Source organism: Polistes dominula, unplaced genomic scaffold (assembly GCF_049000335.1).
Source record: "Polistes dominula isolate Pdom_NZ unplaced genomic scaffold, Pdom_raw_medaka contig_75, whole genome shotgun sequence".
In the NCBI taxonomy this organism is placed as follows: Eukaryota; Metazoa; Arthropoda; class Insecta; order Hymenoptera; family Vespidae; genus Polistes; species Polistes dominula.
Genome location: NW_028301003.1, coordinates 2,497,237 through 2,520,795, shown reverse-complemented (window position 1 = coordinate 2,520,795; position 23,559 = coordinate 2,497,237). Strand labels below are relative to the sequence as shown.

Genomic DNA, 23,559 nt, shown 5'->3' with positions numbered 1-23,559 from the left:
TCCGAGATTTGTTTTAAACATTGTGTCATAACTTATGACACCGTGTTTCATCATATTTTATCTTCATACGATTCAGAAGAACATGAAAAATAAAATTCTACTCAACGATTATGATATTTGAAGGATGCTGAAGAGGAATCCAAGAACGACGACCTTCTTCTTCCATCGCCATTAACCCTCCTCACTCCTGATCAACTTCATCAACTTTTGTTACTTCTCGATAAGAACGATGATCATCGAATGATTAGTAAGTCTGATAGCAACGAACAGTTATTAGATAATTTAAATGAAAGAGATGAATCTAAATCATCATCATCTGAAGAGTCTGAGGTTTGGTTCATACCAAATTTATCATCAGAAACTGATAATAAACAACCTCAGACTGAACTTTTGGAAATAGATAACAACAACTTGACGGATTGTCAAAGATCAAGTGAAATCTTAACAAAACCATCGTCCAACGAACAATCAGATCTTCAACAAAAAGATATGGAAAATAAGGAGAATAATGAAATGACCCCCCAACTTATTACAAATTCTTTTCAAACAACTGACGCCAATGTGGATATTAATAAAATCAAGGATGAAATTTGTCGAGAAAAACTAGACGAATTGAAAGAACTTTTAAATAGCGCACACAAAACTGTCACAAAGCTGGTATCATCTGAAGAAAATTTAAATCAGATTGATAAGTTAATCTCAGACAAAGCAGAATCTTTAGGAAATTTAGAAAACATTGATTCCTCAAACATTTGGTCAACGACAAATGTAACTCGAAGTAAATCAGATTGCAATGATCGTGCTGGTAAATATAATAAAAAATTGGCACCCAAGGCACCTGTTTTAACTCAAGACGATGTCCTCTCGGATAGCACTGAATCTGAAAATGCATTGAAAGCAACCCTGGTGATCAAAACTGGCATGGTGAAGACTTTCTCAACTGTTAACAATGCTAAAGATGTTTTTATAGCTCATGCATCTCAAACAAAAAATAAAAAAAGAAACGAAGCAAGGATGGTATCACCAAACTGTTATCAATACCAAAAAATATATTTCATGGTGCTTTTCACAAAAATTCAAGTGGTTCCAATAAAGATGAAGACACCAGTCCATCTGTTTCTGAATATAGTTCCAGATCGAGATCTGTCAGCGTTGGTTCTCAAGATATTACTACAACCAATGAGATTACAAGTAATGTTGACAACAATAAATCAGAAGATTCTACTTCTGATAACTGTAATCAAGATACTTCGTCTGATAAAATGGAAAATTCTGATGCAAAAGTGACTTCAGTAAAACGTATATTAATACCACAAATGTCACATTCACCTGGTGCCTCAAGGAAAGTTTACTTTAATGAAGATACTATCTAAAAATATCAATTCCTTAATCCTATCCTATTTTTGTTGACTCTACCAATCACTTTAGAGTACTCTGGAACATGGCAAAAACGAAGAGTTGATTCAATGTAATTGTATGAAAGAATTCAACAAATTTCATAACATATAACTAATGTTTGTGTGTTAGATAAATTTAACACATAAAACACATTAACGTGTTCTACCATTTACATTGCATGTTAACCATTTTTTTTTTTTTTTTCTAAAATTTGTGTGTGAAAAAAAAAGGAAGAGAAAACAACATTTGAAATAGTTAACAGAATGTGATGGTCATGTGCTGTTATACAATTTACACAAATTAGTAATTAAATTAGTATATATATTAGGTTGGTAATTAAGTCATTGTTGAGTTTAAAAAGCCACCTATCGGCAAAATCCGCAATTATTTACTTGCTAACCTAATATTTTTTTTATTTTTTTTATTTTCTTAATGTTAATAAAACATAATTTGTATTAATTGATTAATCAAAATGATGTCATCTTCCATTTTGTTTTCAGATAACAAGTTTCGCTACTCTACCTCGCAGCAAGAAAACCAACAAGAAGAAAGTAGCATGAAATTTACCAGCTGCTGACCGCATAAAGGAATAAAGAACAAGAAAAAAAAAGGGAAAAATTATTGATACGAATATTAAGAATAAACAAAAATAAAACAAACAAAAACAAAAAAAAAAAGAAAGAAAGAAAGTCAAAAAAATTTCGAATAAAAAATTGTAATCTATTTAAAAAGAAACTATTCTGTGAAATATTCAAATATATATTCACATTGCATAATATAAATGTCATGCAAATGCATGCACGATGACAACTGCGATATGGTCAGCAGCAAATATTGATCGAATGAGTTAGATATCTTGTATAACCTATTAACAAAATGGTGTCTTTAGTACATTAGCGCTACTTCGAATGTGATTTATACATTTTTTTTTTTTAATTTTTATTATTATTATTTTTATCCTTTTAGTTAAAAACAATCAATGAGCATGATTTCTTGTTAAAAAGCAAGAAAAAGAATAAGAGAGCGAAACCAAGATATTAATAATAAAAGAATGGCTTAACGATGATCTATCGTGATATGACATCGTTGCTCACGGTCACCCATAAAAAAAAGAAAAAAAGAAAATAATTAAACTATTCATATAAATATTGAAAAGAAACAAAATATTCATTCAATATAAATTGAAAGAAGCGTGAATTGATTTTGCTTTATAATTTAGTACGATATTTTTTAGTTAAAACATTTTGACTACCATGTTTTTTTCCTGAGACGCCATGTTGGTCATTGGTGACCAGAGCGTATGAATCTTTTACAATTGTAAAAAAAGAAAAAAAACTAAATGAAAATTCAAAGTTAATTACTTTTGAAATAAAAAGTGTATTATTGAACAATTACAATTTGTTTTATTAACATCAATTTATTATTATATTACTTTGAATAATAAAAGTATCATGGCGTCCTAGACAAAACATATGATTTCAAGATGGCAGTCAAAAGGGTTAATTAATTTGCTTTCAGATGAACGAAAAAATAAACAAAATTTCTCTTGTTCATTGTACTTATGAAAGAAAAAGAGAAAAACAAAAAGAGAACAAATTAGAACGTTCATCGCGTGTACCTTGCATGCCTCTGATATTACAATAATAATAATAATAATAATAATAATAATAATAATAATAATAATAATAACAATAGTTAGCAGCTGTAAACTACTTGTCCAGTTTTTTGCAATATGTATCAATAATTCTACTATTAACTACTGCTATTACTAAACTATTACTGCTACTATTACTAACTACCAGTCTTAAAGACTATTAGATTATGGTAATAGCCATGACAAAATGATATCTTAATAAAAAAAAAAAAAAAATAGTAAACAAATTTAAAATACAATTTTTAAATCATCATTATAGACACACATGCGCAGAGACAGACTGACTGACTGTAAATTGTAGCAAATGTTAGTTAAATTTATTCTAGTCAGTGAAGAAATGATTGATATTCACTAATGAATGATAAACAAATAACAAAAAAGAGAAAGATAGAAAAAGAAAGAAAGAGAGAGATAGAGAGATACTGAAAATCGTGCCACTTTGATTACTTCAATAATTATTTTTTAGTAATGACATTCTTCGTATTAAGTATCCTATTTGTGACTCGCTAAATGACATTGACGAAATACGCACAAGTGCTACGACTAACTTCAAATTAGAAAAATAAAAATAAATAAAAATAAAAATATAAAAAAAAAGAAAAAGAGAAAAAGGAAAATTAAGGGTTAAAAAAAAAGAAAAGAAAAGAAACTGAAAAAGATAAGAGTATATTAATTATTATAATTATTAATCCTCTACAAAGCCATATTATATGTTAAATGCATGTGATTATGTAATAAAAAAAATTTGTTGTTTAATCTTTTTTATTGCTAATTTCATTGTTAACTCATATCAGAAATTTACAGTGAATTTTAAAATATTAATTATGAAATTTTAGTATAGTATAATTATACGAATACATTACTATAATTATTATTATTACAACAACTATTACTATTATTACAAATAATATACTAATTTATGTATATTACTTGTGGTGTAGTAGTATATTAATATTTAAACTAATACACACACAAGTAATACTAATCTAGTATTCACTGCGATATTAATATTAATGTACTAATAATAATAATAATAGTATACAGGGAGTATATATACTATTAATAATACATATAACAAAAAAATGAGTACTTATTACACTAACATAACTATTATTATAATTATACTATACTATTATATTTAATATTAATACTAATATCATTTTTTTTTACATATTTATTTTCAAACGAAAAATTTATATTTATTATTTTTATTAATACTTTATATATAAAACAATAATATTATATTATACAGGGACTGTATTAATGTTATTTCAACAATATCTTACAATACAACATGTTTTATAAGTAAAATATAAGAAATAAAAAAAAACAAATTTTTATTTAAATATAAAAAAAAAACAATAAATTGGCTTTTTAGAGGATTAACAAAAGTTAACGAATTCATAAAATGTTGTTGTTTTTGTTTTTTTTTTGTTTTTGCACATAATTATTATGTTCATTTCACGTTTATCACGAAATTCAATATTCAAACGTTAATCAATTTCTTATTTAACAAATATTAACCTTGATCATATATATATATATATACACACATATAATTGTTTTTATCAAAATACATTTATATATACGATAAAATTCGTGATATAAATCAATGCAGAAAGTAGACATCGTATTAAATGGAAAGAACAAATGCAGTAAATGTGATTTAATTTAACTCATCCCTTCTTCTAAGGACACGCCATTTGTAATATACAATTTTATGAGTATAATAAGAAAAATATTAGATAGTAAACGAATATTTTACTTTTATTAATCCTTAGAGTGCTATGGACGCATATATGCGTTTGGTAAAAATTACCAGAGTGGTCTATCTGGACCACTATGTCCGTCTATGACGACCGGTTGCTCCACGTTGGTGTCATGCGAATACTATCGGATAAATGCCGATGGTTCCACGTTGGTGCCATACGAAAACTATCGGGTAAATGCCGATGGTTCCACGTTGGTGCCATACGAAAACTATCGGATAAATGCCGATGGTTCCACGTTGGTGCCATTCGGAAATAATGTTATGTTTATATTAATTAATTAAATTATATTCAGAAACAAAAACTTTAATTTATTATTAGAATTTAATGAATAATAAATTATTCTATTGCTACAAAATATTTTAGTTAACAGTATTCAACACTCAAAGGATTAATATATTTCATATTTATTTATTTCTTTTGAACATAATAATACTTTTTCGAATATACAAGGATATTATATTTAAATTTAATCATTTTCTGCATTTCTTCTATGCCATTAATTAACTTAATCCCATTTTAATTAAAAAATAAAAATTAATTCGTCAAAGAGTACTAACAAATCATACTTATAAAAAAAATATATATATATATATATATAATATATAATATAAATATAAAAATATATCGTGTTATGCCCCGTAGCTATTCCTATCTTTATAAAATAAAAATGTGTGTGATAAAAATGAAAAAGAAGAAGAAGAAGAAGAAAAACAAAGTTAAACTGACGCTAAGTTTGTCGGCGTTTTACTTGTGCAAAATAAAAAAAGAGAGAATATTGTATGCGTGTATGTATGTATGTATGTGTGCATGTGTTGAGTGCATGTATAAAAATGAATTATAAATTCTCAAAGAGTTTCGTCGAGGTCATCCGTTCAAAGATTAGTATCATTTGTACTCGTTAGAGAAAATCTACGAAAATTTGAACGTATGTGTGTGTGTGTGTGTGTGTGTGTGACGAATCGTACAACTTTGCAATTTACTATGGTGCTGCGTTGCTTTACAATCTATTATTTGATATTTATTTATTTGCTAATCATCGACAAAACAACTTGAATTATAATGGCGGCAACCATAAAGAGTATGAATTTATTCCTATGTTAAACGATAAACGAATCAGATTTTTCCGTTTGAAAAGATTTCTAGCAAATAAAGATCACGTCAAAAAGTAAATGATGTTTGTTCAAATATTTTTTCATACCCAATTAATTAAATATTAATTTTTATTTTTATTTTTCTAATTTTATGTTGCCATTAAACTTTCCATGAGTGGCACTAGCATAATGTTTACTTTGAAGATTAATTATACCCATAAAAAATTGACGTAGGTATCACTACCAGGTATCAATAGAATCCTTAAACCTTTCTACATCTGCAGAATAAAATTTGAATACCACCAGTGGTCTACAGTAGACCCTAGAGGATTTTTTCTGATGCCATCTATAAACAGCAATAGGTTGCGGGTGATGCATTTAATGCTAACTTTCAAGACTAATTATACCCATAAAAAATTGACGTAGGTACCTCTATCAGGTATCAATAGAATCCTTGAACCTTTCTACATATGCAGAGCATAATTAAAATACCACCAGTAGTCTACAGTAGACTAGAGAAGATTTTTTTGGATGTCACCTATAGTCAGCAGTAGACTGTGGGGGATGCATTTTTGCATGTTGTCTTTAAGAATGAAATTTATTACACGTAATTTATTTTCTTTTTAGGCAGTTTTCTACATAATTCAATTAAGATTATTATTTCGCAAACTTATTGGTGTGTAATAATTACAATAAAAACAAAAAAAAACAAAAATACAGATCTCATTTAACGTTTAAATATTTGTTAAATACATCTATATATTCTATACATAAATTTAATATGAGAAAAATCTTATTTATGTAAAATAGGAATGAAGAATATAGAATACCATTTAGGAAGTTAATTATATAATTTCAAACATTACATAAACAGTCAAGGGATTTATTTTCTTATGTACTATTTTTTCTCGTAAAGCTTTAAAATACTTCACATTATTATTTTATCTTCATAAAATGATCTAAGAATTATCTTCTTTATTTTGACACAATTATGTACATCGACGATATTTTTGTCATTTCTAATATTTCAAATTTTTGATACTTTGATTGATTTCAGATTTAATCACAATAATATACTTAATTATTAATTGTGCAGTTATTATTTATTATCTTTAATCTTATTTGTTTGCTTTTTTTCTAATATAAAAATCATAATTTCAAACAAGAAACTTTAATAATACTAATATACATATATATATATATACATATATATATATAAGATGTATATACATAGGTATATATACTTTACTGTGATTCGTTACGTATAATACATAAAATAGATCAAAATTATTATATTAATTTAAATATATCTTTTTTTCTTATTAAAAATATATTAAAAAAAAAAAAATTGATATCCCTATGTTATATAATTAACAAACAAACAAGATCTGTTACAATGATTCACGTTGAATATCTTACTTTAAATACATCTTAAATTAATTGGTCACCCATTTAACAATGAAAAAAATCGTTAAATTATAAATAAAAAAAAAGAAATTATCTGATATCAAAGAACACATATTTACCTAGAGACAGAGATAGAGAGAAAATATTATTTGTTTGATGTTTTTCTCAAACATATTCCTAATACAATAGAATATTAATATTCGTTAAGACAGACATTAATTAGCTGGAGAAATGACTATGTGTAATTTAAGTGTATCTTTATTGGGCCCAACTAAGAATGGTGATACTGTGTTATCAGTTATAGTACGTAATCGAGGATTAAGTTCCTCAAATGGTAATAAATCGTCCAAATTGAGAACACGTTCTTTTGTACTAAATCTATGTATAATTTCAGTCACTCTTGCAATATGTTCAACTCCATCTTGAAGACCATATATTAAAACACCTATTTTAACTCTCATATCAGTGTCATCATTGACCGGTGGTTCTTTACAAGTTAAAGACAATCTAACAGAACGTTTGACGTGTTCTGGCATTTCAACGGTACCTTGCCAAACGATAAGGAAAAATTTTTTGAACCAAACACCTTTAGGATAAATATCAACAACCCATTCGCATGCCTTGTCACCGGCATATTCTGCCAGACATGAATGACTGGAAAATACAAGTGTTCTTGTATGATAAGATGGTAATTCATGAAAATTTTCTATCGTTAGTAAAGAACTACAAGTGTCGACTGTGTAAAGTCTTGGTTCGAATAACAAACAACCATCTTCTTCGTTCAAACAAACTTCCTTAACTCTATCTATTTGTCCAGAATGAAAAGACATTCCTATCGACATACGTTCAACAAAAAATTCTTTGTACTTTTTGGTTAAAGGTGATAATAATAATTCTGCCAATTGTCTAGGTGACATCATAGGAAATCTAATTAGGGACATAACATCAACTACCAATTGTTTCAACGTAGCTTCCAAATCATCCGGCGACAATTGATTTTTTAATCTATTAGCCTGATGAACCAACCACGATTCTAAACACTTATAAAGTGTCATTTCATCCTTTATAACTAAACTACTTTGATGTAACATAGACACTAAAATATCAAGATCAAAGTTACCAAAGTCTGACGTTTTGGCGACTAATTCTAAATTCCATTTAATAAAATTTTGGCATGATTGTGTAATATCCCGATGACCACAATTAGAAGTATACTGTAACCATGATACCAATGTGCCATGTATTGCAGCCAAAGCGATATGATCTTGCATGTAATCAAGGCACAACGATATTAAATCTTTAACGTTATACTTATCTGCTAAAGATAAGATTGGGAGTACTACTCCATGATTAATTCTTATTTGACCAGTATATAAGTATCGCAAAAATTCACTAAATATAGGTGCACACTGAGGAGTTTCTTGCAATGTTACTCTACTTTCTTGAGATTCGCTCCATTGTGGGCTCATTAACATAACCTATGATTTAAACAAATTGATTAACACCATTATAGGACTTGTGTTTGAATCATCCAAATAAATCATATATATTTACTTGGAAAACGTCACTAGAAGCACAAAGAATAAGACGATGTGCTGGGTATTCTACTCCATCAACAACCAAACATATATCATTCATAAGACGTTCTGCATATAATGTTGCTATTTTTAATAAAACTGTTTTTGAATTATCCACCTAATAAAATACATGTAATATAACAAATATGAATTAGACAAAATAATAATAAATATATGATCAATGAAAATATTTATTAACCTCTATAGAATCAGAACCTACAGATTCATCTTTAATCTCACTGATGGTGAGACTGTCATTATCTTTATTAGAATCCATATTTGAAGAACCTGTCATCCACCTAAATGTACTGCGTAACATCTGCACATGTCTCCTCACTGTTATTTAGTCTTCGCTATTCTTTTTACACCATGTATCTAATATTTAATAATTAATGATACATTACTTTTGTTTCAAATGACTTGTTCACGTTATTTGACTGCATCTAAATTTCAAGATTTTTTGATTAATTATATACAAACAACAAATTATTTGAAATGCGTATTTTAACATATTTTTAAAAAGTTTAATATAATAAATTTTCAAACTCACTGTTTTTTTTAATTTGAAACCATTATATCAATGTTTCTTTTTGTTAATTTTTTCAAACCTTTTTTTTAGCTTTTAAATGTTTTTTTATTTTTCAATAATTATTTTTTGTTTTGTTTTACCAATATTGTTTTTTATTTGAATAAATTAATTATTATTACAACTTTATTAGTTACTGACAAAAATGACTATTATTTTTAAAAAGTATTATCAGATTATTTGTTACGTCTCTTTTTAATAAAAATTCAGATAATGTATTGGATGGTACAATTGTGCCATCTACAATCAAATCTAATCAATTAATTGGTGCATTGGTAACAATGAATGACTGCAAATCTAATCACCTGATTGGTGCATTGGTAACTATGAATGACTGCAATTCTAATCAGCTGATTGGTACATTGGTAACCTCTTAAAACAACAACACAATCTGTATCAAATTTCAATGCATTTTATCTCTAGTGTAAAAATTTTTGAACTAATCATCTGATTGGTGCATTGGTAACTATTAAAACAACAACACCATCTATACCAAATTTCAATGTATTTTGTCACTAGAATGAACATTTTTGAATTATTTGAATTTCTAACTGATTAATTTGCACAAATTTATACAGAAAAATAATCAAATAATAAAATATTACATTTAAGGTGCATATATATATATATACATATAAGATAAGGTACATATATATGTATATATATATATGCACATATTTATATAGCATTAATATGTTTATATGATTGTTATGAAAATGTTATGTTTATAGTTTTAGTTATAAAACAATTATAAAAATGGCTTTGTGGAATAAAGTTTTATCAGGTTTTGATACAGAAGATGAGACTATTAATTTTGGAAAAAGACAAGTTGTAGAAAGTAAAACATCCATTTATGAAACTGTCACACTTGCATCAATTCAAACGGATGGAGAAGTAAATGAAATTTAAAAACCTTTTTATCAATTCTTTTTTTGTTTTTTTACAAAGATTTTTTAATAAATAATATTAATAATTTAATTTCATTTTTATTAGGTCCAAAATGAACCAACTATTCAAGCTTTTCTGCAATATACTCGACTGTGTATAGTGGTAGATAAATCTATTACAATATTTGAAGATGAAACATGTCAAAACATATTATTAAATATTGCATTTGATTTTTTAATAACATCTTGTTGTATATCCAAAAATGAAGAATTTTTATACGTCTTATTAGAAAATGGAATGCTTTTTTGTTTATATTTAATAGAAGAAACGAAAATTCTGTTCTCTATGTGAGTAAAACAGTGAACATATAAAATATTAATTAACACTTTAATCATCATCGATATTGATTGAATTATTTTTTCTTATCTTATTTTAGAAATACATTTCGTGTCACGAACAATCATTTGGATATTATGAAAATATTATTAGATGAAAATGGTGACGATTCAATGCAAATTATTCTCGTTAATAGAAGAGGAATTATTTACAGGTATTGTAATATAAATAAGACTCACACATGTTTCTTATTTTTAAATGGTTCTCATATAAATTCAAATATTTCAGAATTACTTTCCCTTCTACCGAAGAATTAATCAACAATGTCATTGATTACGAAAACATTGAATTACAGAAAACATTTGAAAAAAGCTTACAAGTTGATATAGACTTTGATGGAACCGATAAACACGAGGTAATATAAAAAAAAATAATATCTAATATATAGATGTAAATAAAGCATTGATTAATGTTTCTTTTATAATTTTTAGAAATTTTCTGCAGTAGTTGTTGCATCAGATATTTCCAATTTTATTTTTATAGAAAAAGATAAATGTTTTACTTGGCCAAATAAAAATACTTGTGATTTGACTGCTTTGTCGTTTGGTTATCAAAAAATTCAAATTCTTAAAAAGTTCAAGTAAGTTTTAACTAAGTTTCTGCAAGCAAACGTTTATTATAATTATTTTCTAATATTCTTTTATATATATATATATTTCAGTGCAATGTTATGTTTATGTTCGGATAACTTAATGAGAATAGTTTGTACTAAAACATTAATCGGTAAACAAATTTACAAAGAAAAAGTATCAGATTTTATGTTAATTATTGACGAAAGTGACAATTATTCCGAAATTTTACTTTTATTAAAAAATGAAAATAAGGATACGTTAACTTTACGTTTGGTTTCTTTCCCTGGTAAATTGATTGATTATTTTCTATTCTATTTTTTTTGTGTTTTTTTTTTATACTTAAAAGTAATATTATTCTAAACAATATACACCATTGTAATATTTCAGATTTTGAAGAAAAATTTCAGATAACAAATGTACCTTTGACTACAGCTTTAGTAAACACTTTGAATTCATCTATCAGATCAATATTATTCATAGAAAAAATAACCAATGGCAAATACATAGATACGATTAGAATCAAAAGTATAGTAGAAAGTGCACCAAGTCTTTGTTTGGAAAGATTATTAAAGAGAAGACGATTCGAAGAAGCTGAAAATTTTGCTAAAAGGTTCAATCTATCTTTGGAAAGTATTCATATTTCAAAAGCAATGTTATTGGTGGAACAACTTAATCCTTGGTCTAAGAAAACATCGGAGGAGATTAATTTAAATGTTTTGATAAATACATTAAATCAAATAAATAATTTACAATTTATTATTACATGTTGCACAAATGCTCTTATGATTGATTACAAACAAATGAAAAAATTACTTTTATACGCTAGACAAAGAATTGTTGATAATAACAAGGTAATCATTTTTTTTTTTTTTTTTTTTTGAAATCTTTATAATAATATAAATGATTTATTGTAATATTAATATTAAATTAGATATTATAATTTTATAGGATAATATGAACATGATACAAAATGAACATATAAATCTTCTTAAATCTATAAATACTGCTGTTCATAAGTTAGAAACATTTGAAATACTTTACGAAACATTAATTGTTAACGAATATACCTTGGATCAAACTTTGAACGAATGGTTACGCTTTTCACGAGCTGATTTATTCGAAGAATGTCAAATTCGTTTGACTAAGGTAAACTAAACTAAATTATTTTTTATATTTTATAATACTCTTCTTGATAAATAATATATTTATTAATTTATTTATTTATTTATAGGGAGAACTAGAAGCTGCAGCTTTAATTTGGTCAAGACATTTGCCAGACATAGAACAAAATTTATCAATTCAAACCGTACGAAATATTTTACAAATAATACCAGATAAAATTTCATTAAATGTTTTATGGGCATGGTTATCAAATTTTATGCCTTCTCTATTATCATTATTACCCTCATCGATAGATGACATGGTTACTTGGGGTTGTCAAAAGATAATATCTTTAGAAAATTTTCAATCCGAACAATGGCCACAAATTGGCATAGATTTTGCTAATAAATTTTTAGCTTTGTTAAAATTCAATAAAAATCCACCTTTGTATTTTTATAAAGAAAATATTAATGAAAGTTCAACCTTCAAATCGTTTATGCATATCGTTCAAAGTTTACACGATTTAAAAGTATTAAAAAATGATTATAGGTAAGTTATAATTATAATCAAATTTTGATAAAAATTAAAGAATATTGAATAATCTCCATTTGCTTCCCCGAAGGGTTACAATCCCTTTACATTACCTTCAACCTCCTTCTTTCCTTCTTTCCCCTCATCTCCCGCCTTTTGAGCCTTTTTATAAGAATTATATAAATAGTATTAAAATATTGTTTACAGATTAAAAGTGCCAATCAATTCTTACATCGGTGATCCGATAGACGTAATACATTTGTTATTAAATAAAATACCAATCGAAGGTATTCACGAATTCATAAATAAATTTTTAAAACAATATATACTCAATCACTCATTAGAAAATGATGTAGTATTTTCTTCTTATATTCAAGTAAGTATTACATTATACATACATATATATATATACACAAATAATATTAAAACATTAAATCGTAATATTGAAATGTTATATAGAAACTTATATATAAGTTTTCAAAAGATTGGTGGTCATGGGAAGAAGTTGTTTGGGAAAGGAGAGTAGCCGTTGTTATCACATTTATACATGATATTCAGGTATAAATTAATGAATAATTATAAATAATAATTATTATAAGAAAATAAAATAAAAATAATCTTTTACAGAATCGACTTAAGATAACATTAGAGATATTAAAAAAAGCACCGATTCCATGGAGTCCAACTATATCACAGTTAGCAGAAATAAGTACAAAGTTTGAACATCCATTATCGACAAAAATTAAAATTGAACGAGATTATGTACCAATTAAGTTTATATTAAAGAAGTATGGCTATGCAAAAATTGGTATTAACGATGTTAGTATATATATATACAATATCATTTATTATAAATATACAAAAAAAAAAAACTGCAAGAGAGTATTTTATAATTTCAAAATTGTATGTTTTAGAAATTAATATTTTATATTATCAAAAAAAATGATAAAGAAATGATCAACGATTTATATGAATTAACTAAAAATAATGCTTTATTAAGAAAAAATGCATTATCGTCTTGTATTAATTATTATTTAACACGAGGGTAAGTGAATTAAATTATTATTCAAATTAATCGATTAATTCATTAATCTCACGTATTATCATCGTATTACAGAAATTTTGATATACCATTTGAAATTTTAAACAATATGGATGACGATGTTGTTCTTCTTTATTGCTGTGAGAGAATCGTTAATTATATCGTTTCTAGTTTTACTTTAAAGGTATTGATATATAAAAATGAATATTATTATTAATCCCCTTTGTACTGTGATTTAATTTATAAAACATGTGTGTTTCTTTCATTAACTTTCAATAAAATGTATTTTTTTTTTTTTTAGGACATTCCTGAATCAATAGAAAATTATTTCGAATGTTTAAGTTGGATCGATGCAAAATTACAAGAAATGTTAATGGAATCTAAAATTAAACGATATTATTATCAAAGCATTGTAAAAAGAATGAACGCAGTTAAAGATTTATATAGAATTAAAAAAGAATTCAATATTATTGTTCCACTTGGTCAATTGTATGCTGAAAAGGATCAAATATTACAGACTTGTATCGCAAATTTGAGTAATGGTATAAACAAATTATTTTATCAAATAATTTTTATAATAGCGGGTTAAAATAGGAGAACGCATTGTCACCCCTTTTGTTCAATTTAGTACTGGAATTCGCTGTCAAAGAATTGCAGAAAAGTAAAGACAGTCTACAGTTGAACGGGATAACACAATTGTTGATATACGTGGACGACATTGCTTTGTTAGGGGACAATGAACAGGCATTAATTAATAATGCAAAAATATTAATAGATAGTACTAAAGATCTGGGACTGCAAATAAGCACGGAAAAAACCAAATATATGGTAACCGATAGAGTTGAGAATAGGCCTAGTACTGGAACTTTGGTCGTCCGGGATAAAACTTTTGAGCGGGTCAGCAACTTTAGGTATATATTTAGGATCGATCATAAACCAGACGAACGAAATTAACGAAGAACTTAAGAAAAGAATCAATCTAGGCAATTCATGTTTCCATTCAGTTAACAAATTACTCAGCTCGCGGTTGCTGTCTAGGCGATTAAAAATCAGGATATACAGGACAATCATCCTGCCGGTAGTTCTTTATGGTAGCGAATCGTGGTCGCTTACGTTACGGGACGAAAAGAAATTTAGGGTTTTCGAAAACAAAGTTCTTCGTAAAATCTTTGGCGCAAAACGCGATGAGGAAACAGGCGAATGGAGAAAACTCCATAACGTTGAAGTACATCAATTGTACAACAAACCGGACATTATCAACGTCGTAAAATCACGCCGATTAAGATGGACTGGTCACGTGGCGCACATGGGGGAGGATCGAACGGCGCACAAAATATTGGTCGTATACCAAACGGGAAAAGACCACTAGGTAGACCGAGACGTAGATGGGAGGATAATATTAGAAGAGACTTAAAAGAATTAGGATATGAAGACCGCGAATGGAAAAATCGCGCTCAGGGACGAAAACAATGGCGGGATTTGGGATTTGCGGCAATGAACTTTCGAGTTCCTAATGCCAGTTAATAATAATAAGAATAATTTTATAATTTCAAAAACGAAGATATTAAATGTAATAAAATATTATTTCTTTAGAATTAAACGTACAATCTTTATCAACTATGACTGCATACGCAAAAGCTGTTAAACTTGGAGATATTTTAAAATTACCAAGACTGAAAGTTATCTCTGTATTATTAGAAAGTACACAAAATTTTGACATATTACAACATTTAACTGGGTAAGTTTACATAATATTATATTTCGAAAACAATAATTTATTAATACATCTTTTATTATTTTCTAGATTTGATAAATCAAACGTTGATATAACAGCAGACGAGTGCAAATACGTGAAAGATGTATGTAGATTAACTTTAAACAATGTAAAAGTAAATGTAGATACTGCAAAAATTATCAAAAGTTTATGCGCTTGTGCATTAAACTGTTGCACTGGATGTAAGTGTTTAAAAAAAAGCACATTGTATTTTATTGTTTAATTTTTATAATTGAATTATTTTTGTTTTTAGATGAAATAGAATGTATACTTAAGTATTATAATTTAGCAGATTTATATTCAAAATCATTAGCAACAAATACTACAAATGAAAATACTGAAAAGATACATAAATCACAATTGAAATTATACACGATGTATAATGATCTTGTAATATCATTAGAACCATTATTTTTTACCGTAATAAAAGATGTATTATCTATTGTTATAAACTATACAAACTTTAAAATTATACGTAAGTAATAATTGAAAATATATCACAAAATGTTTTTATATACTTTATATATAATATATTAACAATTTTCTATTATATTTTATAGCAAACAAAACAACAACAACAACAACAACAATTAATGAAGATTTCATTCAAGAACAGGTACTTTCAATTATAATTATTTATATACATATATACAGGGGGTGATTCTTAAAACGAAGGAGGGAAATAACTTTTTTTTTAAGTAACACTAGAAACAAATCATAGAGGAAAAGTTAAATGGCACAACAAATGTCAACTTTCTGTGACCCTACTTTTTGTGAAAATGCATTGATGCACCCGCTAGATGCAGTTGCACTTTTTTTTTAAATGGAACTTTATATTTTTTTTACACTGTTCGATTCCTTGTTTTATTCTACGTTAAAAAGTATTAGATGAAGGTCATCGAAATGTCAATAGTTTACGAGATATTTGAAGTTTTATAAGGAGCCTATGTATTGTATGTATTGTATATATTGTTCCAATGTCAATTCAAATCAATTAAAAAATGTAATGAAAAATGTAAAAAAAGCTCAATAGAATGTGCGCATTAAAAAAAAAAGTTATTTCCCTCCTCCGTTTTAAGAATCACCCCCTGTATATATTATATTATTTATAATAAATTGAAATGTTGAAATTTTATATTATTACATTTAGAATACAATAGAAGAATTGCTGAATGATTTGCTTATGAAAATGAAGAACATTATTACGATACATAAGGAATACGCATTATTTCAAATAATTAAAACATTATACTTCAGTTTTTGTTTTTCATTGAAAATCCAAGAAGATGATATGTTAAATAAATTAAAATCTATGTTATCACAGAGTATACAAAATTTATTGAAAAGAGTTATAAATGCTCCTAAATTTGATTTACAACTTGGCTTGACTTGTCTTTTTATGTTGTCTGATGATGAAGCATCTAAATCGTAAGTATAATAATCACACGTGTAAAAAATATTTTTATCAATAATAATATTAACATTAATTGTATTCTTTCAGATTAACAGATTATGCAAAATACAGTACTGTTTCGATATTAGCTTGCGAATACTTTAATTTACAACAAAATCAATCACAATTGGAATCAGTTAAATGGTATAAAATGTTACATTATTGGGCACAAAGATTGACTGCTTATTCCATTGCATATAGAGGTTTGTATAGAATTTCGTTGTTTTAATAAATAAAATAAAATTATAAATGTAAAAAAAAAAAAAAGAAATATCTACATTTATTTATTTACAGAAATTTTTAGCAGCGACAATGACAAGAAAAGACAAATATTAACACGTTTAATGAATAACAATAATAATAAAAACACCATTTCTATTCTTGAAGATTTTTGTAAATCATTTGGATTTGATATAGATGATTGTTTAAAACTTTATTTAAAAGTATTATTAAATAATTGGAATCCAACATTTAAAATTTCTTATTGCAATGGAGAAAAAGGTGAATATTATAATTGCAACATAATTTATATTTAAAAGTTAATTTATTTTAAATGAAATAATTTTATTCTACTCATACCATCACACACATACGATAATTCAACAGAATTACAAATTCCCGAAGAGGAGGTAAATAAATTAAGAGCAAAGTGTACTACCGTGGTAAACAAAATTATTGATAAAAGTACATTCAAACAATATGCTAAAAGTATATTGTCAGAAGTAAGTTATTTCTTTTTTTTTTTTTATTATTACACAATAATATTTAATGTCATGTGTCTCGTCTCATATGTTTTATTTTCTTTTAACGCAGATTAATTTCTATCATTACGAAGCATTTATTATTTTATTGGATCTGGCAGAAATAGAAAGCAGCGAAACGAGAAATTATTTTTGTTTTTTACAAAATTATACCAGATGCGGGTAAAGTAATACAAAATATCAAAGTTAATATAAACACATATTAAACATTCTATTTAATGTTATTTTTCTAGACAACCTACGTTGGTAGAACAGGAAGAATGGGTTCGTCTTAGTCCAGAATATAAATCGTTACCTGCTATTTCAGAACATAGACTACCTTTTCTACCCAAAATTGAGATTTGGAAATTAATAAGTAAGAAAATCCATTCCATAACTGCATCATATTTCAAATAATAAACTTATTAATAATCATTTGATTTATTTTTATTATAGCATCTGAATTAAATTTAAAGTCTTATGAAAAATGGTTGACTATCGTACCTATAATCAAATTAGAACCACATATATTATGTACCGTAGCCATAAAGGAAGCAGTCATTCAAGAATGGGGACCTTTGAATAGCAGAAGAAAAACTATGGAATGGTCGATTTATCCTAAAAATAATATTTTCCTTCAAAATGTATTAAAGTGTATCGAACGAATGGGATCAGACGCGTTATATTATGCTACTGCTGCATTATATTACGTTGTTAATTATACACCTCCTGGTATATTTATATAATTAATCTCATATTATTATTAATATATTATGTAAATAATAATATAATGTCAACAACAAAAAATTACAGGTGCTGATCAAGTAGCTGCAATAAAGCAATGTTTCAAATTTGCCGAATTGGCGGTTAAACGATCGACCAATTTTGAAGAAGGTTTATTAGAAGTAAATATTGACTTTTTGTTGTTTGTTCTATTTTTAAATAATTAAATATATTATTGATTAATATAATTCTTTCTTTATTGCAGAAAATTCGATTTAAATATGAAAGATTCACAGCTGAACATATATTACGATCACACGGTTTAGGAAAAGAAAATTATATTTCATTGATTTCGTATCCACATGAGTTAGTTCATGCATTATATATGGATGATAGTATACCATTAAGATATCAAAGTGCAATTAATATTAGACCAGATATCAATTCAGCCGTTGATGCTTTAGGCCATCTTTTTAATTTGAATTTAATTAAACTACGTTTTCAATTACTTCAAGAATGGTTACAACCAGATGCTATTCAACAAGTTGGATTCAATCAAAGTGTTACCGATGTACTTTGTACTTTAAAACAAACAAATCACAGTTTGAATTCTGAAACTAATTTATGCAGGTAGTAACGTATTATAATTTCAATTATAGAATAATATTGTATATTGTGTATTAATCTTTTTGCAGAGCTTGTTACATACTACAACATGGAAACGTTGATTTGTCAGTACATTTTCTAATAGATATTGGTTTTAATGAAAATCCTGAAAATGATTATAGTACTGAAATGCGATACAGAGCATTGGACATTTTGCAATCGATCATAGATCCAACAACTTTACAGGACATAACAAAACGAGAAATAACAACTGTTAGGTATAACTCAATCTTATATACAATTCATTCATATTTTGATATATTTAAAAACGCATTATGATCTTTCATATATCATTTTACAGACAATATACAAAAATTTTGAAATACGTAAGCAAATTGGAAGCATTAGGATTAGGATACGATATAACCACGTTCGAAACAAGTTCTAAACACGAACTTGTACAAATGTTATTAAACACTCAATATCATTCTCAACAAGCATTGATTTTAATTGCAGAAATTTGTATGGATTACAATATATATGATTGTACTATTTGGGATAAAAGTTTAACAGAAATGGCTAGATTAGTCATGGTAAAAAAAAAAGAAAAATTTCATTATTATTATTTCTATTTAATATTACAATAATTTATAATATCATTAAATGTTTGAAACAAAAAAAAATCTCTTTCAGGTAATTGAATTGATGGAAATTTTACCACGAATAAGTAGAACAAGTATCGTTACAACATGTAAAGGATATAAATTAGCATGGCAAGTTGTTATACTTGAACCATTCAGTAAAATGGATATAAAACCATCTTCAGACCAAATAGACGATTGCATAACTGCATTCTGTCTTTTGTATTCGTGTCCTGTTACATATGAGCTAAAATTCAATGATATTTTAAATTATTGCTTTATATCTCAACAACCACATTTAGCAGTCGCTTTCTTACCATATTTAAATGCTACTGATAAATTATTTCTTTTTGCTCGTATCAAAACTTTCTCAAATGTGCAAAATATTATCGACGATTTGAATGATTTATCATCAAAGGGAATACTTGGAATTCCATATGTAAGTATAAATATTTTATTATTTAATCTAATGTAATTAGTTATATATATTTTATTTTTTCCAATTTAATGATTTTTATTTCTTTCTTTTTTTTTTTTTTCAGTGTATCACAATATTAAAACAAAATGTAATGAAAGAGGAACCTCCGCAGTAGAAACGCACACATAATCGTTTATATTATTTTTTTTTAAATGTATATTTCTTATTTTTTTATTTACTTATACATATGATAACTTATTACATATTATAATATGAAAATTTAATTTTCTTTTTTTAATATATTTACTTACTACTACTATGAATCAGAATATTCGTCAATTAATAAATTTCTATCTCTGCATATTTTTATTTTAATAGCACCAGATATTGCACTTATAGATAAAATTTTAATTCGAGATACTATCAATTGATTCAACTTATCAATAGGTCGATTAACAATAATATCAATTTCATCGTCAAGTTTAACCTGTCATATAAAAATATATATATACGTACACAGATTATTTGTTTAATATTAATAATAGTTTATATATATATATATATATGTAATTTGATATATTATTTAGATTATAACAAGTATTTACCTCTGTAGATATTTTCAGTGCTTTTTTCCCATTAATGTAAATTTTACTTTCAAAAAAGGCGTCTTCTACTTTTCTATATTTTAACATAACAACATTGATTTGTAAATTTGTTTTACTGTTTTTTAATCATACATTATTATTATTATTATTATTAATAATATAATTTTTTTCTTACTTGCGTGTCATACCAGCACCAGCTTTGGTGACTGCATCTAAACGTAAAGAATTAACCTTGATATCAAATATTTTACTTTTAGAATGCGATTCATCCAAATCGACATCACTTTCATCTTCATCTTCATCTTCATCCACTTGTTCTTTCTGACAAATACAATGCAATATTTTTTAAACTTGTATTCATGCAATTTTTATATATATATATATGTATACAAATATAAACAATGGTTTTGTAAATGAAATTACCTTTGATGAACCTTTTTTCTTATGCTTAAATCTTTTAATAATAGAACAATTCATTTCATTTTGTATACAATTGTTCATCAAAATATCATTATTAACATAATAATTAAGTTGTTTTATTTGATAATGACTAGAACACAGCAAACGAGTGTTTTGTAATATTGAACGTCTTGTAATAATATTAAGAACTTTATTCATTTTGTTAACTATCTATTTATTTATTTATTTATTTATTTATTTATTACAAAATAGCACTGGATAATTATTTTCAATAGAAAATATTTACAACATCATGTATACTATAAATATACTGGAGATCTTTTTCTGACAGTGTTTCTAACCTATATAATAATTATTGTATAACATGAATTGTATAATATTTTTTTTTATATTTAAATACACACACACACATATATATATATATAATATAATCTAAAAATAATATTTATTGAAATATATCACTATGATAAATATAATTTAAAAAAAATGAATTTGTTTATGAAAACGATATTTACTTTTATTCATACTTTGTTCTGATTGGTCGAATGATTCTAACGAGAATCATATCATTTCTGTGAATATTTTTTATTTCAATATTTACAATAGTACATACTTATGTTAATTTTAAATGAAAATTGTTAATATTTTTTATATGAGATTTGCATAATTAATAATTAGCATATCGAATGAAAAAAAATCGCGTGTCCATTTCTTCGAAAGTGCATTGAATGACGTATTACTTCTATAAACCAATCAGAATTAAGACGACATTTTTTTTTTAATTTGAATGCAGAAAGAAAACAAATATTCTTTTAAATTCAATAATATTGTTAATTAATAAATAATTCGTTTAATAATTTATTCTTAGCTACATTTATTAATTATGTTCAAATTGATTAATCGTGACATTAAAAAAGAAGTTTAATAATTAAATAAATAGTTGTTAAAGAAAGTGTGGCGTCTCGCACCAGCACAGTGCTGACACCTCTCGGCTTACAGCGCGCAGCTGTAGCATCGCGCGCGGGGAAAGTGCTGACACCTCTCGGCCGCCAGCACTAACGTACTTGGGCACCGCGTGATGCGGCTCTGCAGGGGCATCTGATTGGCCTGACCACGCCTTTGATTGGTCAGAGCGGCAGAGTGACCATTGCGACCGTTGCCCTCTCTATTTCCGGATGCCTGGATCGCCGTGGCGGTGCATACGCAAAAACACCTTCACTTTTACTTCGTCCGTCGTACCGGCTGGTCGCACTCCTCTCATCGTGTTTTTGTAAAAAAATTATTTCTCTGTATTATCTTTCCGTTAACACGTGGCACACCACGCTCGGTAAATAAAATCTCGTCCCAAGGGATCAAAAATAGTAATCGGAAGTTTCTTTCCCCCACACGGAGTCTCATTGGCCCATTCCTTTCTCCGCGGCCCGTTCCTTGCGTTAAGGAGAACGCACCTTAACGTATCTAGTGACCAGGGAAGGAAATTCTAAAAAAGGATGAAAAGTAACGCGGGAAATCATACGAATTTAAAAATGTAGATTCGTACAAATATTCTCAATCATATTAATATGAGTATTATTCCTTTTCAAAGTAATATAAATAATTGTACACATAATATGATAATTTAGTGACGAGTATTATCGTTACATCATTTACTCATGTTTATTCTAATACGCAACACATAGATAATAATCATTAAATATGTGTAACGTCACCCAAAAATGTAAAGTAACATGTACAACTATATTGAATTATTCTAATCACATTAAATGAATGAATTAATAAACAAATAAAGATATATATAAGATGAGTGTGTAATTATGTATGCAAAATTTGAACAATTAACGATTTAACAAGTGTTAAATGTTATTTAATTATTTAGTTATTTGAAATAGAAGAAAGAAATCGTTTTATTAAAACGTCTCATTAAATTCTGAATGTTAACTTGGAATAAAAAAAAAAATGCCTTTATCGTTTCGTAAAGGTTTAAAATAAAGCAAACGCACCGACACGTTTGTTTGCAAGAAGAATGCTAATGAAATTAAAATAAATTGACATACAAACCGCATTTTAAAACGTCAAAGAATAATTACTCTTAATTATTTATAATGAAAAATGATTTTCGAAGAAGTATAAAAAAAAAAACCATACACATACGTAAAGGATTAAG

At 26.4% G+C, this 23,559-nt stretch overlaps 4 protein-coding genes across 5 annotated transcripts in view; 2 read left to right on the top strand and 2 right to left on the bottom strand.

The window, feature by feature from the left end:
- Window positions 1-5,994, top strand: part of LOC107069621 (uncharacterized) — a 34,291-nt gene extending 28,297 nt beyond the window's left edge. Inside the window, 3 exon segments of the mRNA XM_089174015.1 lie at window positions 124-1,008; window positions 1,011-1,468; window positions 1,899-5,994. Coding sequence (XP_089030141.1) covers window positions 124-1,008; window positions 1,011-1,373 — 1,248 coding nt within the window. The 3' untranslated portion in view covers window positions 1,374-1,468; window positions 1,899-5,994.
- On the bottom strand, window positions 3,797-9,701 carry Tango10 (transport and golgi organization 10). Of its 2 annotated transcripts, none has more exons than XM_015327088.2 (4): window positions 9,450-9,701; window positions 9,120-9,342; window positions 8,877-9,017; window positions 3,797-8,800 (listed from the first exon to the last, which is right to left on the bottom strand). In XM_015327088.2, exons 2-4 carry the CDS (start codon window positions 9,216-9,218, stop codon window positions 7,538-7,540), a joined length of 1,503 nt encoding a protein of 500 aa, XP_015182574.1. In that variant the 5' UTR covers window positions 9,219-9,342; window positions 9,450-9,701; the 3' UTR covers window positions 3,797-7,537. The 2 variants fall into 2 exon arrangements, with proteins under 2 accessions (XP_015182574.1, XP_015182573.1); XM_015327087.2 differs by having other exon boundaries at window positions 9,099-9,342; window positions 9,450-9,700.
- Window positions 9,702-9,956: 255 nt separating this feature from the next.
- Window positions 9,957-20,731, top strand: rod (kinetochore component rough deal). The gene is made up of 33 exons (XM_089174013.1): window positions 9,957-10,129; window positions 10,217-10,379; window positions 10,479-10,720; window positions 10,810-10,923; window positions 10,998-11,124; window positions 11,201-11,349; window positions 11,431-11,627; window positions 11,729-12,192; window positions 12,290-12,487; window positions 12,573-12,991; window positions 13,181-13,349; window positions 13,433-13,531; window positions 13,601-13,792; window positions 13,888-14,018; window positions 14,091-14,199; window positions 14,317-14,557; window positions 15,609-15,753; window positions 15,820-15,971; window positions 16,043-16,264; window positions 16,350-16,405; window positions 16,940-17,217; window positions 17,291-17,445; window positions 17,537-17,743; window positions 17,849-17,964; window positions 18,056-18,165; window positions 18,237-18,358; window positions 18,439-18,714; window positions 18,796-18,887; window positions 18,971-19,335; window positions 19,401-19,589; window positions 19,673-19,904; window positions 20,005-20,391; window positions 20,495-20,731. The coding sequence occupies exons 2-33, from the start codon at window positions 10,242-10,244 to the stop codon at window positions 20,543-20,545; spliced, it is 6,144 nt and encodes a 2,047-aa protein (XP_089030139.1). The 5' UTR covers window positions 9,957-10,129; window positions 10,217-10,241; the 3' UTR covers window positions 20,546-20,731.
- LOC107069612 (uncharacterized) lies at window positions 20,572-21,884 on the bottom strand. The gene is made up of 4 exons (XM_015327062.2): window positions 21,399-21,884; window positions 21,151-21,296; window positions 20,976-21,048; window positions 20,572-20,857 (listed from the first exon to the last, which is right to left on the bottom strand). Exons 1-4 carry the CDS (start codon window positions 21,591-21,593, stop codon window positions 20,687-20,689), a joined length of 585 nt encoding a protein of 194 aa, XP_015182548.2. The 5' UTR covers window positions 21,594-21,884; the 3' UTR covers window positions 20,572-20,686.
- Window positions 21,885-23,559: the final 1,675 nt, after the last annotated feature.